Source organism: Physcomitrium patens, chromosome 5 (genome assembly GCF_059467195.1).
Source record: "Physcomitrium patens ecotype Gransden chromosome 5, ASM5946719v1, whole genome shotgun sequence".
Classification (NCBI taxonomy): Eukaryota; Viridiplantae; Streptophyta; class Bryopsida; order Funariales; family Funariaceae; genus Physcomitrium; species Physcomitrium patens.
Genome location: NC_143414.1, coordinates 123,470 through 138,184, shown reverse-complemented (window position 1 = coordinate 138,184; position 14,715 = coordinate 123,470). Strand labels below are relative to the sequence as shown.

The 14,715-nt window shown below is 40.7% G+C and overlaps 1 protein-coding gene across 5 annotated transcripts; it reads right to left on the bottom strand.

The window, feature by feature from the left end:
- Nucleotides 1-3,195: 3,195 nt before the first annotated feature.
- On the bottom strand, nt 3,196-11,166 carry LOC112282763 (cellulose synthase-like protein D4). Of its 5 annotated transcripts, none has more exons than XM_073534396.2 (5): nt 10,178-11,166; nt 7,747-10,081; nt 6,941-7,182; nt 5,187-6,605; nt 3,196-5,017 (listed from the first exon to the last, which is right to left on the bottom strand). In XM_073534396.2, the coding sequence occupies exons 3-4, from the start codon at nt 7,028-7,030 to the stop codon at nt 6,072-6,074; spliced, it is 624 nt and encodes a 207-aa protein (XP_073390497.1). In that variant the 5' UTR covers nt 7,031-7,182; nt 7,747-10,081; nt 10,178-11,166; the 3' UTR covers nt 3,196-5,017; nt 5,187-6,071. The 5 variants fall into 5 exon arrangements, with proteins under 5 accessions (XP_073390497.1, XP_073390496.1, XP_090106320.1 ...); XM_073534395.2 differs by having other exon boundaries at nt 5,187-6,701; nt 10,178-11,162; XM_090250194.1 differs by having other exon boundaries at nt 5,187-6,701; nt 6,941-7,155; nt 10,178-11,162.
- Between the last annotated feature and the right edge of the window lie 3,549 nt (nt 11,167-14,715).

Sequence of the window (14,715 nt, the reverse complement as noted above, 5' to 3'; positions counted from 1 at the left end):
TGACCAATCTGTCTGCAACAAAAACAACGAAAAGGTCTTCTTGCACCTCCATCCGGCATATTGGGTGTTTCCATCGATATATACCTACTAGGCTTATTCCATGTAGGGTTAGAAAATGATCCTGGTTGTCCCGTTGGTATGGAGGGTATTTGGTTCGATGTCGTCGATGGAACATATTGCTGTTACCTCTGCTGCTCTTTTCCATAGTTCTCGAGGTTTGATGCAAATCCTTGATTAAAATTAGAACTTTGAAAGTTAATGAATGTTTGATTTTATCAATTAGATTGATTTCCATTCCATCCATACGTGTTTTTCGTTTGAACTTGATTGACTTCTCACTAAGTCGGTGGGATCATGGTCTGATTACTGAATTGTTGTTGCCTTTGTAAATACCAACAGTTTTGGGTAGGGTGCTTTCCTCCGCAAAATATACATTGAACACTGGTTTGTCTAGGTGATGGACATTCCGTATCAAAATGACCTTGTCCCTTACAATTATTACACTATACATTAGGTCTTGTATTAGAAGGTTTATGTCATTTCTCCTTATCTTTAGTCAAATTCACAGCCAATTCTTCCATCTTCTTTGTTAGATTTAATAACAGAGCTTCATTTGGATCTTTAACAGTCGCATTTGTGAACAACTCTGGTTGTTGATAGGTTGGCGATGTAAAATAAGATGTCATTGTTATTGGCGCTATTGCTTGGAGTGGTATAGCATTAATTGGTTGTTGTAATATAACATTCTTCATGTTGGAATCAGCCATTTGTGGATAATTATCCATTGACACATTTCTTGATTGTATTTGTTGGCTTCTTGAACTTATAATCATCGTGGCCTCCACTATTAATAATTGGTCATAATGACATTATTTCCACACCTTTGCTCGTGCCAACGATACCTCTACCGTAGCTAGTCGAGCCTCTTTTATAAACATTTTTAATTCTAATAGATGCAAATCATTAATTAATATCGACAATATAAATGCATTTGGCATTTGATTATTTGACCATTTACGAAGTATATCCGCGATCTGGATTTAAGGTTTAAGGTTTAGGATTTTTAAGGTTTAGAATTTAGGATTTTTAGGATTTAGGATTTAAGATTACAAGAGTGTCTCCGATTTTTAGGCATCATTATTTTTGGATTTTGACTTGACCTATCCTCCCCCCCTGCCTCCCCTATTTATGATGTCTAGGAATTCAATGGTATAATTCTTTTCCTATACAAGTTTACAGTTTGGAAGATTTAGCTACTTTGACTTGGACTTTAGGGTTTTGACTTTTGTCATACAAGGCTTTTTGAAATTTTTGAAAAGTCCATTGGATTTGTTTGAGGGTTGTCAATTCTAAATATGTGCTTGAAGTTTTCAAAAAGTGCATATATTTGTAATTATTAAGTGTTTGACCATTTTGACTTTTGAGTTGATTTTACATATAAATAGGAATTTTGAAGTTTTAATTTGACATACCCCCCTATTTTAAGGATCTAGGAATCTAGTGATGGTCTTAAAATCCTATACATGTTTTTTAATTTTGAGATATAAGGCGTTTGACTTGATACAAATTTCTGTTGACTTTTTGTGTACTTTGTTGTTTTGAATTTTTGATTTGACCTACCCCCCTATTTGTCATGCTTCTAATTCCAATGGTATGTTTAAAATTTTCAGAAAATTTATAGTTTAGGAGATATGAGATTTTCAAAATAGCAAAATTTGCCTTTTATTAGTATATGAAAAAAATATTATGAAAATATGAAATAAATACATAGAAACTTTTGGACATTATAATAGTATATTGGATAATTTATTTAGGTAAATGTCTTATTTTTTTTTGGAAAATATCATATTTATACTACTTTTTATTTATAATATATGTACATATGATTTAACTTTATATTATATGTGTTCTAAGCCTATGCAATGGATTGAACATGGTTCCACCAATTTGCACCATATTCTTGAATGAAGTGGCGAGCTCCTCCAATACGATCTTCATATACTCCATTCTTTTTCCAATATGCACCACTATTGGTCTTCTTTAACATCAAGCCATCTACACATCTATCTACGATCCTACTATGAACAAACCAATGTCATTATGAAGAAATTCAAAGATGAGAAGAAAAATACTAGAATTTAGGATTTAGGATTTAGAGGTATAGGATTTAGGGTTCATTATGAAGAAATTCAAAGGTGAGAGGAAAAATACTAGAATTTAGGATTTAGGATTTAGAGGTATAGGATTTAGGGTTTAGGGTTATAAGGATGTCTCCGGTTTAAGGTTTAAGGTTTAGGATTATAAGAGTGTCCTAGAGGTTTTTGATCCTATATCTCTCTCAATGTATCACAGTTTTTTCCATTTTGAAATTTTGCTAAGCCTTACATTGTCCCAAAGACTCTATAAATGTTTTTGTTTCTCAAAAATATATGTTTCATTTTTCATAATTTAGGGTTTAGAAACCCTAATTAAGGTCTGAAGAGCCTAATTCGGGATTCGACTTTCATATTTATTATCATTTGAGAATTGTGTATAGAATTGAAATGCTTACCGGATTCTTCTTGGTCAAAACAAACACCGACTGATGGGTCGTTCATGTGGTCCAGGTTCGGCTTGGCCTTCGATTTGCCCACTCTCCACCTGCTGCACCATCCGCTCCCCATCCTCGTTTTCCTCCACCTCCCATCGCTCTTTCTGATCCCACCATCCGAACACCTTCATCGACGTCCTAGGCACGCTCTATGAGCACCGATGCAACAGCAATGGTGCCATCGTGTACTGTTATTGCAGCCAAGGTTTAGGGCAAGCAAGCAATTAAGCTATCACCACAAGGGCTACATTGTTAGCCTGTGACTTATATTTTGAACAGACATACAATTTGAACAGACATAATAGATTATAATCCTTGAGAGGGTCAAGATTGTGAATACAGTTACCAGAAAGAAGGAACGAGGTTTTTCGTTCCTAGTATTTATGGAATTAGAGTCGAAGTTCACACAATGATAAGGCAATTTGGAAATTGAGATGCATTAAAATAGAAAGTAAGGTTACCTTCAACAAACTTGTGACCTCCTACATCAACCTTTGCTGATGAGCTGAAACAACACCAACCTAAAAACTAAATAATGTAAATATCATGAATGCAATCCTCAGCGCAATGCAAACAGAATCACCCGTGTCACTCTAGTTCCACTATGGGTAGAAAATAGCACCTTGTTATTAAAGTTGAACAAATATTAGCAGGCATGAGGTCACCTGCTAAAAGGACGGAATGTTACCTCCCGATCAGATTTTGGGTAAAGCTCCTTAGTATTTTGGCAATCCTAACTGTGTTAGAACAAATGACTATCAAACCGGCATCTACTTCAATACATGGCTTGTAATTTCAGGTTTTGAAATTCCAGAGTATCAATTGTTTAAGACTCCACCAGGATCCACCCCTAAAATTCTACATCTACTTGTGTGCTGAGCTCAAAGTTGGTGCGCTTCTTCAAGCTCTTGCATAGCTCGGTCTTTGTTGTGGAATTCTGAAAGTAGATTCTCATACTCTCCTTTTTTGACCTCCCAGGATGACAAGAGCTTGTCCTGAATCCCACAAACCCGGAAACAATTCTGGCAGGCAATGCACTGATGAAGTTGTGTACATTGGCCGCCATCGCCGCAGCGTGAACCTCCTGCTCGGTGATCATCTTGCATCCGTATAGGATGTTCTCCTATATTGTTGTTGCAAACAACATTGGTTTCTGGAAGACGAGAGCGATTCGCCTACGTAAGCTTTTGAAGTTGATCTTCCGTAAGAGCCGCAGAGGCAGAGCTGGGAGACACCATAGCCAATGCATGCGACTTGCCCACGAATAAGAAACCCCTCTTCATTGGCAGACTCTTTTAAAAAAATCTTGCTGACTATTGTACAGGACGATTTTATTCAATTTCTCCCCTCTTGTCAGTCAATCCTCGCCCAGATCTCGGCGCTACAGCATCTTTCAAAGTCTCAAATCAATCCTCGCCTAGATCTCGGCGCTACAACATCTCCTAAAGTCCCAAGTCAATCCTCGCCCAAATCTCGGCGCTACAACATCTCCTAAAGTCTTATTAAGAACATTTGATCCATGTGGCAGCGAATGCTTGGAGTGGGAAGATGGCGAGCACCACAAGTAGCCATCTGCCATTGCAAGCTGAAGGCTAGGAAGTAAGTTGCCATACCGGCAAGGAAAAAGTTTTGGACCAGCATGGCCAAGTTCTCGTCCTTGATCGGCTCCACAAGACAAACTCGCAATTGACACGGTTCTTCACATGCAGGTGTTAGGCTCCCTGCTGAGTTCTGGCTGACGTTCAAATGTTGGAGATTCAGGTCACCTTGGTCTTGCTCGATCACGGAACCTGACTTCGGATCCACAATGAAGGATTTCCTCGAGCAATGTCCAACCTTGGACAAATTCTTGCAGCTTTCAGAGCTTTTTTCCTTCGTTTTTCTACTTTGACTGCACCGCGTAATGTCTGCAACAGCGACAGTGGCGGAGGGTTCGATGTGGAAAACAAGCAACGTGAAAATTGTCGATAGTCAGAGACTTCGAGTTCATGCCTGGAAGCCGCAGCATAAATTAGTGCACACGCAACAACCTCACTTTTGAAACGCACGCAGAGTGTGTTCCGTAAGCTGCAATAAAAAAAATAATTTGCATCAACTCTTTTTTGACCAACGCAAGATATGAAGCAAGATATGAAGCGGGCCGAACAGTATGAAGGAGGTCGACAACCAACTACAAGAAAGACAGACTTCCAAAGTGTGAAAAAGAGGTACGCAATTATGAAAAACAGTCGCTGCCCATGTAGCCTCTCAATCCATGGCCACTAAAGCCAAGAGATCTCTCGAATTTTATTCTGGAGTTCACTCTATGCTGAAAAATAGCACGTCGATTATCCATGACGCAAACTGCAAAATGAACCAGTTGCATCGTTGAGGGGTGTAGCACGGGAAATAAACTTGGTCACAAGCAAGAGGCTTCGTCGTGAAGAACTGCACACCAATACCAAGCGCACAGTTCGTGAGTAAGCTTACCCAAACCATTATTAGCAATAATGCTTCATGCCCTCTAACACATGCCTCCACTACTTCCTGGCATCAACCACACCAACTTCCTCCACAATGCATGCACCACAATTTCAAAACCGCAGCACTTTCTCACCTCGCTGGCTAAAGCTCGAGTAGCGCTTCCACAATCCGCAGGTTCGATGGCCAAAAGAGTGTCCAGCAAAGTAAGAGAAGATACTGGAAATTCTTTAAACACCTCATTAGGACATCGCTTATATGGTTGTTGATGCTTGAATATCGTCGCATGCGGCAATTTTGACTTGAAACTCCTCGGATGGAGAATCCCACAATTTAAAAATCTTGTGCAATTGTTCCACCTACATCACATGCAACCCTGAACCCAAAATAGGGAAGGGAGCAGCGCACACAAAGGGGGACTGGAGCGCGGACATGGAGGAGACCAGCACAGACAAAGATGTTACGAGCGTTGATTGAGAGCACTGCAAGAAAAGGGAGACGCGTGAAACAAAGGAGCAGCGCCAGCAAGCGAAGAAGAAGAGACGCGCGGGACAGAGGAAAAGAAAAACGATTAGAGGCAGGACCAGCAATCGTAGAGGAAGAGAAGCCGGCCGTAGAGAAGGAAAAAAATGGTTGCGAGTGTGACCCCTGATTGCGGCTTGCCATTTCTAATGGCAACCAGGTTTCGAACCGGCCACATTAGATGAGCAACCTGGTCGAATTGGCGTGGAATAAAGCCATGCCGCACCTCTTCCCTCTTCAGACCACAGCAGTCATTCATCGCACGGGGCCCATGCGTGCACCACGATCTAGGATAAACGCCCTACAACGGCCCTTTCAATCCGACTCTCCATCCATGGTGCGTGGAATAGCACCATGCCGCACCTCTCTCCTCCTTACACTACTGCAATCACTCCTCTTGTTGGGCGCATGCATGCACTGCAATCCACGACAAACGCCCTCCTGCGCTCGTTCCCTTCCGCCTCTCCGCCCATGATTTGTTGGGTCTCTTTCTCCTCCCCTAAACCCTAAACCCTAAACCTGGCTCGTCAGACGCAGTGTAGTCGTCTTTACAACCAGGGCATTTCCCAGACCCGTTGAGGGCATCGATGTAGCAGTCGCGGCAGATCTTGAAGTTGCAATCACAAGGTGTCATGTCTTCTCCGCGCTCGTCGCGCATCGCCTTCCCGTCACAATTGATGACGGCGCAAGTAGGACCGCGTACACCACCAAGCTGCTTGCCCTTTCCGGGGACCGGTCGATCTCCCGACATTGGGTGGTCTGGTGTGGCAGGGATTTGGACAGTGTATAAGTGATCGGATCCCAGTTCGTTGTCTGTGGCACCCTCCATCTCACTCATGTCACGCAAAAGATTGTTAAATCTTCCTCTGGACGTCCTTCTCGCATGGTGATGATTCCTCCCGCACCATTTTGGTTGTCCGAGTTTGTGCGACCTGTCATCTGCACGCCACGAGATTGTCCTGCATTGCAAAACCCAAGTCCACCTGTTGTAGCAGACCTTGGTGAAGCCATGGCTGCACGCCTTCGTATCCCCCTTTATCGTCAAACAATCAAGCTCTTTAGAACCAAACCTCTGAAATTGTGCACCACAAGTTCGATAGATTTTATCTGCTCCAATCCTCATTCCTTACTGCAGACAAATGTGACCGTTTCAGCCATGGACCAAGTTGGTGACATCATTTGTCAATATTTAGTTTCGAATTGCTCAAAGCTAAATTATTTTCAGAGATCGGTACTAGAACTCAATAAGTACGTAACAGGTGATCAATTTTTGGACGAGGACTTTGTCAATCTCTTGCACGTCTTCAGCATTGCTCCTACCTTCCACTAGACGGTATCAGCATCATATGAGAGGGAGTACACGACCACCTTCTTCTCTCTTAGATCTCGAGGCAGCCATTCTCTGGGCCAACACATGAGCTTACTTCCTCCCATGCTATGATATTGGCTCCACGTCATCTTCTACGCTTTGTTCCCATCTCGGATTTGTAGGCCGTGGAAGAAGATGACCGTAAGGACAGGCTTGTTTTTCCACAATTTTTTTCTTTTTAACTTTGGTTGGATACGTTCTCCAAACCGGACAACTGGCCAGCACGACGTGATTAGCAAACCTGGCATCGCGAGGACAGCCGCAGAATTTTCAAAGCTACAAGATAATGCATGTCAAAGTGATACGGGATCACGCCCGGACATGGACTAACTGATAATACCAGAGACACGATATGTTGCCTCCAAACATCTAGCTACCACCTTGCTCACAGATCCCTACTCATATCTCGGGACACAGATCCAATTACGTACACCATTCTACCTTGCATACCCTCGACTGTCATACCGATTGCACAAACTGGACCACGTCGTGCTACCAACATAGCTACATAAGCAGAAAGACCGTCCTTATGCGGTTCCACACAATGCCGATCTCTAGGAAAACGAATACAAAAAATAAAACCACCGCTACGTGTCCATCTCTACCTCAACACTCACCAGAATCACACGTGACTGTCCTTTCACCGACTCACAATCACACGATGCTGCACTCCCCAAATAGTCAATTCCTCGCTAAAAAAATACAGGAAAAAACCAATCTCGATCCTCACAATTTTCGATCCCATAAACATGCAAAGAAGGATGACATAACAACAACGAGATGACATAGATTACAAGCCCCGTACCTGAATAATAAGTTTCCTTGGTGGGGGAGGAGGGAGACGACCAGAGATGCTGGAGCGAGAAAGGACAACCAAACAAACAGACGACCAGGGGCAATCAATCACACGACAAACAGGCCTTTGCTCGAAATAGCTCAAACTGGGCATTCTTTGGCTAGCTCTTGCTCCATCACCAAACTCTGCTTAGCATGCACAACTTCTCCTCTGGCTCGCAACACAATACTGCTACAATATTGCTACCATTTCAACCTGCTAACTTTGCGACCACATTAGATCTGTTTTGGATCTCTCCCCACAATTGCTAGCACTGCATCTGCAATATCCTTTGCTTGATAAATCCACTCATCTCTCATCTACTCACTCTTCACTTAGCACATTGTTGGACCACGCCACACCATATACACTACAACGCTTCTTTTTGCAGCAATGTGGTCCTTCGAAGCTCGCTTCCAATTTGAGATCCAGATTCCTATTATACTGCTAGCCTAAACAGCAGGCTCTCCTTCCTATCTCGGGCTTCGCCACCCAAGACCGCACCTACTGTCTTGGCCCAATCTCGCACTCTTTTCGATCTAGTGCTCGGTCTGACTTCTGTCCACAGTGGACCCTCTTCCAACAGCCGCGCCTCAAAGTACGACGTGTTGTGCTTGTTTAAAGACTTGCTCATCACCGTCTGCACTGTCTCTCCAGCATCACTATTGTTCAGCCACGTCAGATCCGCATTGGTTGTTGCAATCTATTTTGCCTTCTCGTAAAGTCACAACCTTCGCATCACTACCTCAAGTTCGCCATCGAATGTGGCCATTCACTGGTAAGCGACAGATCCTACTCCGATCACATGTCGGTTGCATGCATGTGGCTTCCTTTCTGTGGACACGATGACAACCTCCGCCGCCCGACACAAAGACCTCGGGTATGGCTCTCTCTCGGTGTAATCTCGCAGCTGCCTCTCACAGAAGCGTCAACCTACCTTTGATTCTTGTCAACTGCCGCTCACCCTGCACTACTGTGTTACCCCCCCCGCAACAGCCTTCTAATATTCCTGATCTGGATCTGGCCCAAAATACCCAGTAAGCTTCTTGCGCCGCGCGGCTTTCTCTAGGATAAGTCCGTTAGTGGCCTTGCCCCAGTTGCATCGATTAACTTTCATCCAATTCCATGGATTGCACGTTGGTCTCATGATGACAATGATTTTTCATCCAAAAATTAGATGACTATTGAAGACTACTGCCCTTGAAACTATGAGCCCTTGCAGTCCACCTAGCATTGTCATGTGACGTGGCAGGCATCGTGTTGACGTGGTATAGTCCACGTGGCATTTCAAAAAATATATATAATTTGGAAATGTTAAAAATGTATAAGATTAGAGGTTAAATTCTAATTTATTGCATACCTTGCATTGTCATCCAACGTGGCATCTTGCAGACATGGCACAGTCCACATGGCATTAAAAAATAAAATTACAATATTTACATTTTAGAAGTTAAATTTTCAATCTAATTGTGATCTATTTGGTGCTGATGTAGCACAATGTAATATAAAATATAACAAATAGAACGAATTGATAAAAATAAGTTTCATATTTCAAACATATATTATCACAATACAATGTTGGGGTTTAAAATTACAATCCTAGTGTACATGTTATGAGATTGAAATTTTAGAGTCTAGGTTGTATGATTAAAAAAATAAGGCATGAGTTGTGATTTTACATTTTTAAACATATGAGAATATGTTTTAGAATAAAAGTGAATGCATGTAAGGTTTTAGAATTGAGGGTTTAGGGTTTAAGATTACAAGAGTGTCCTAGAGGTTTTTGATCCTAAATATCTCTCAATTTATCATAGTTTTTTCCATTCTAAAATTTTGCCAAGGCTTATATTGTTCCAAAGACCTCTATAAATGTTTTTGTTTTTCAAAAATATGTGTTTTATTTTTCGTAATTTAGGGCTTATAAACCCTAATTAGAGTTTAAAGACCCTAATTAGGGATCTGAGTTTCAGATTTGAACAACTTCAACTCACATTTGAGTCTCTCTATGCATACCAATTTTGTAGCTAAGGACGAAATAAATCTCAAACTTACTGTAACTTGCACATCAAGGGATTTGAGATCATTCAACAGTAACATGGAAATTTTGCAACTATCACCTGGCAGTGAGGAGCGAAGTGTCTCCAGCAGAGATGTGGCCAACACTAGAAATACCCCACAAGCTTGGCCACAAATCCCTGCAATCCACCTTTTTTTGCAACACCGATTCTTGCATGCTCTCTACGAACAACTAGATGTGCACAGCTCGATGGTAATCTCCATCTGTATGCACCAAATACCTTGGGACCTGAAAACAAAAAATGCTTGTAAGCATGTGGACAATGGTGGAAAGCTATACTAAATCAGGACACAGGGATCAAGGGAGGAGATCAGGATCACAAACCTCTTCCGTCGACCTTCTCCCCCGTCGTATAAATCACATGCACACCGCACTAATCACATGCAGCTCGAATAAATCCCCCCCAATCCACCCTCACATTCTCAGTTTCGGCTCACACCGTCGTTCACTCTACGAAACCACTCCACGAAATCACTCCCCATCACCTCATTCTGCTATTCACGCCTCCCCTGCAGAATACAAATATCGCAAATACGACCATCATCCATTCAACCACGCCCCCATCACATCGATTTTGCAAGACATGGCGCTACTATCTATATCAGCTGAAACCAACACACACCCGTTTGGGTACGGAACCATTCCATGCCCAAATCTACACCTGCCTCCACATCCCTTCGCCCAGTTGCAATTCCCAATTACAAGAACACATCTATAATTTACTCATTCACACTCTCCCAATGTACTACTGTGCGAATGCTGCCAACCCAACTGGTGGTTCCGTCTAAGTTACAGACTCTCACAGCTCACAGAAAAATAAATCGATTCTATCGCGCCATCCTAGTTTCTGGAGGTGAAGTTGGTGGCATACGCCCATGCGTTGTTGGCCACCGAGCCGACCAAGTGGTCGTTTAAGTTCTCCAATGGCTCCTTTCCAGTTACAATTGCCTGCACGAAGAATCCAAACATCGAGAACATCACCCGTTCTTAATCTCCTTCACCTTCAGCTCCGCCAAGGTGTTGGGGTCGTCAGCCAAATCTAAGGGGTCAAATGACCCTCCCGGATAGATGGGGTATCTTCGAGAAAGATCTTTGTTGCATCTCCATGCTCTTGAAAATCTATCGATCGCAGAATCTAAGAAGGCTCTCTAGACTCCTCGTCTCCTCCAAATCGAAAAAACTTAAGAAAAGACGAAAAAGGTTATGATAGGTTGAAATGACAACGGTAGTCGGAGCCGATTTTGTGACAATGCAGTAGACACAATTTTCTATGCGTGATGATCAAGAAAGTTGTTGTGCAACTTATTGCCAAATGGAGGAACAGAGTTACCACCAGACTACAATTCGGCTCTTGATCTATATGGAATCTTCGATGATGAATGCCTTGCAATTACCTTCAAATGTCTACATCCCAAGTCTCGGCAGGACTGCGGATTGTGGAGTGTCTTACATTGTGCAAGATTCATCTCTATCTCTTATCGATCTAACTACGCTAGTCTGATGAATATTCAGCATACATGCTCTTCCACCAGCGATTGCAATTGTGTCAAACTACAACACTGATTCAACAAAAACAGAGAACAGTTCCAATGTGAAGCTATACAAATCGAAAAACGATTGCTAAGTTCTGGACAAATTCTGCATGATCCAACCTTATTCCAATGGCAACACTGTTGAGTCAACATGTGGCAGCAACAAAACAAGCAAGCTTGGTGGAGATGTGCTTTTGCATCATGTGCGAAGGAATTGACTGGAAAAATTGTTGGTATTCACAGGGTATCGTAATTAATGTGTACGTATACGGAGCTCTTGGTGACATATTTGTGTGTGCATATTGATACATATTTGTTTGTGCATATTGATACATATTTGTATGTATAGTAACTATCGTGTATGTATTAGCATCGGATTTGTATTTATATGTGCTAGATAAACAGAATCATCCAATTCGTGCACGTTTGGGAAGTTGAGAAGTGGATGTTTTTGTCATTGTTCTTCATTTTATTTTCTCCATTTCTAGTTTCACTTCTACTATTTTACTTTCAGTTCATGTTCTTGAACAAGAGAATTCGGATTAAATATAATATGTAAGATTATAATACAATAAACTTAATATAATAAAATAGCTATTCTACAAAAAAATAAAAATACATATGTTCCTAGACTCCACTTCAGCGTCTACTGTCTTAGGAGTAGGGGTCTGATGAGACGTCCCATTGACATATACCCTGTTGATTTCTTTGTCCAAATATTCCACCATCGTATCTAACGTCTAAGTCCCTTCTTACCAACGTTGCCTTCTTATCTCCCTCCAATGCAAAGCATGCAAATTCTATTGTTCAGAATCCATGTGCTAAAATCCCACAATATAATTCAAACACGACTGGATATTTTTCTTCGAATTTGAGATAAAATTCCTATAACAAACTGACCACTACAACTTAGTAGAATATTGTAAGACAGAGCAAAACAAAGAATGTATTGTAGCAGATTTGTATACAAGAAATGATGTGAACTTTGATAGATTTGCAACCACACCGGATTTAGGGTTTAGGGTCTTTAGAATTTAGGATTTAGGATCTTTAGGGTGTAGGGTTTAGGATTACAAGAGAATTCTAGAGGTTTTTGATCCTAAATATCTCTCAATGTATCACAGTTTTTTCCGTTCTAAAATTTTGCCAAGGCTTATACTATCCCAAAGACCTCTATAAACATTTTTGTTTTTCAAAAATATGTGTTTTATTTTTTATAATTTAGGGTTTTTTAACCTTAATTAGGATCTGAAGATCCTAATACAAGATTTGACTTTCATATTTGTTATGATGTGAGAATTGTGTATAGAGTTGAAATGCGTACCAAATTCCACTTAGCCAAAACAAACACCAACAGACGGGTCATTCACTTGGTCTAGGTTTGGCATTGCCCTCGATTTATCTACTCTCCACCTGCTCTACCATCGGCTCTCCGTTGTCGTATTATGTGCTATCTTGCTTGAGAATGCACCGGGCATCTGGCTGTGGAAGATAATACAATGTTTTGCAAGTATCCAAGTAGTCTAGTGGATTTCAACCATTTAAATACAAACTATTTTGGATTTCAATGTAGAAGCATAATTCCAATACAAAGTACTTAGAAATACTATTTTTAATAACTTCAAGCTAGTATAAGCACAAATTCTTTTATTATTTTGTTAGTTTTATTTTTTTTATTAGTATTATTTTTTTTTTAATTTTTAATTTTTAATTTTCAAACCCTAACCCTAGATAGCGAGCTTCAACAAGCTATAATTCTCAATTTGACCATTCGATTGTTGTAAATTTTCTACTACTAGTGTCATTGCAAGTCTTCTAAATGCTTAAGAAGTTTCAATCCAATTCAACTTACAAATTGCAAGAAAACACTATAAATCCACACTAATGTCCATTGACCACCACTTAGAAAGTTGATGACAAACTTTGAATTGCAATTTCTCCTTCTTCAATTGTTAATTCTCATTGAAACTTTGTGTGCAACTCTGCCTTTAAGTCTTTGACTTACTATGCTAAAATTCACCTTATTCCAGCTAGTAGATCTCTAGATATTGCAAAAACCCTAAATAACCCCAATCTGCCAATTTTTGATACTTCTTTGCACTAATGATCAAATATCCTCTATCCGTACCATTAGATTAATACAAAATTTTGCATGCACTTGGCATATTCAACCATCTAGACACCTCTAAAATTTTAAATACAGATGCTTCTCTAATTGCACAAAACAGTCAAGAGTACTAGCCCTAACTTTATTGCAAAAAATCCAAATTACCAATATAAACACTAACTTTGAACAACAATTGCAAAGTCCTTCCAAACCCTATGAAACTAAGTCTTACACCTTTGCATAGAGCTTGAAGCTAGCTCTCCGATCCAAAATCTCAATCTCCAAATGCCCCCATATTTTGCCCTAGGCGGCCGTTTTAATAGCCAGGGGTCTGATTTCGACCTTGTCTTACAAACGGCCGACCCCTGGGTATCAATCTAACCTATCTTATGGGTTGTATAGCCCAACCCTACCCTCAACTTAACTTTAGTATCAACCATACTAGTAATTTACCTTCTCTATCCTATTTTTACCATTTTTGGCCTTTCTAAGGCAGTAAAAGAGTTACTACAGCCTAGAAGGTAAAATTACTAACTAATTCTTATCTATTAGCTATTAAGAGAAGAAAATAAATTAAGAGGCTTTTTATAAAGCCATGTTTAAATGTCTTAAATTATTATTGAATCAAGATGATTAGATAATAATTAATTTTTTTTTTTTATTATATTTTTACAATATAGTCGTGTTACAACACGAAACTATCCTCGTTCTCTTCCACCTGCCATTGCTCGTTTTGATCCCACCATTTGGATACCTTCATCGGCATCTCGGGTACGCGCTATGAGCACTGAGGCAACGGCAATGGAGCCGTCATGTACTGTTGCTGCAGCCACTACATAGTCAATGTCAAACGTGCACGTCGAATCTCCATCATCGGCTTTTGAGCACACTCCCTTTGGTAACGTCAGTGCCAATCCCTGTTGCATCTCCGAGTATAGCCTCCAATGCTCTCTCGCGCTTAGTATCGACAACGTTGGTATCAAGTTCAAACGATCCAAATGCCACTAATGTACTGACACCATCGATAATTGTACGTGTGTGCCCAGCCCCCTAGCTTGTACCACTTGCTGTGGACCAGATTTAGGGTTTAGGATTATAAGGGTGTCATATAGGTTTTTGATCCTAAATATCTCTCAATTTATGATAGTTTTGTCGATTTTGAAAATTTGTCAAAGCATATATTGTTCCAAAGACCTATACAATTACTTTTGTTTTTCAAAGTT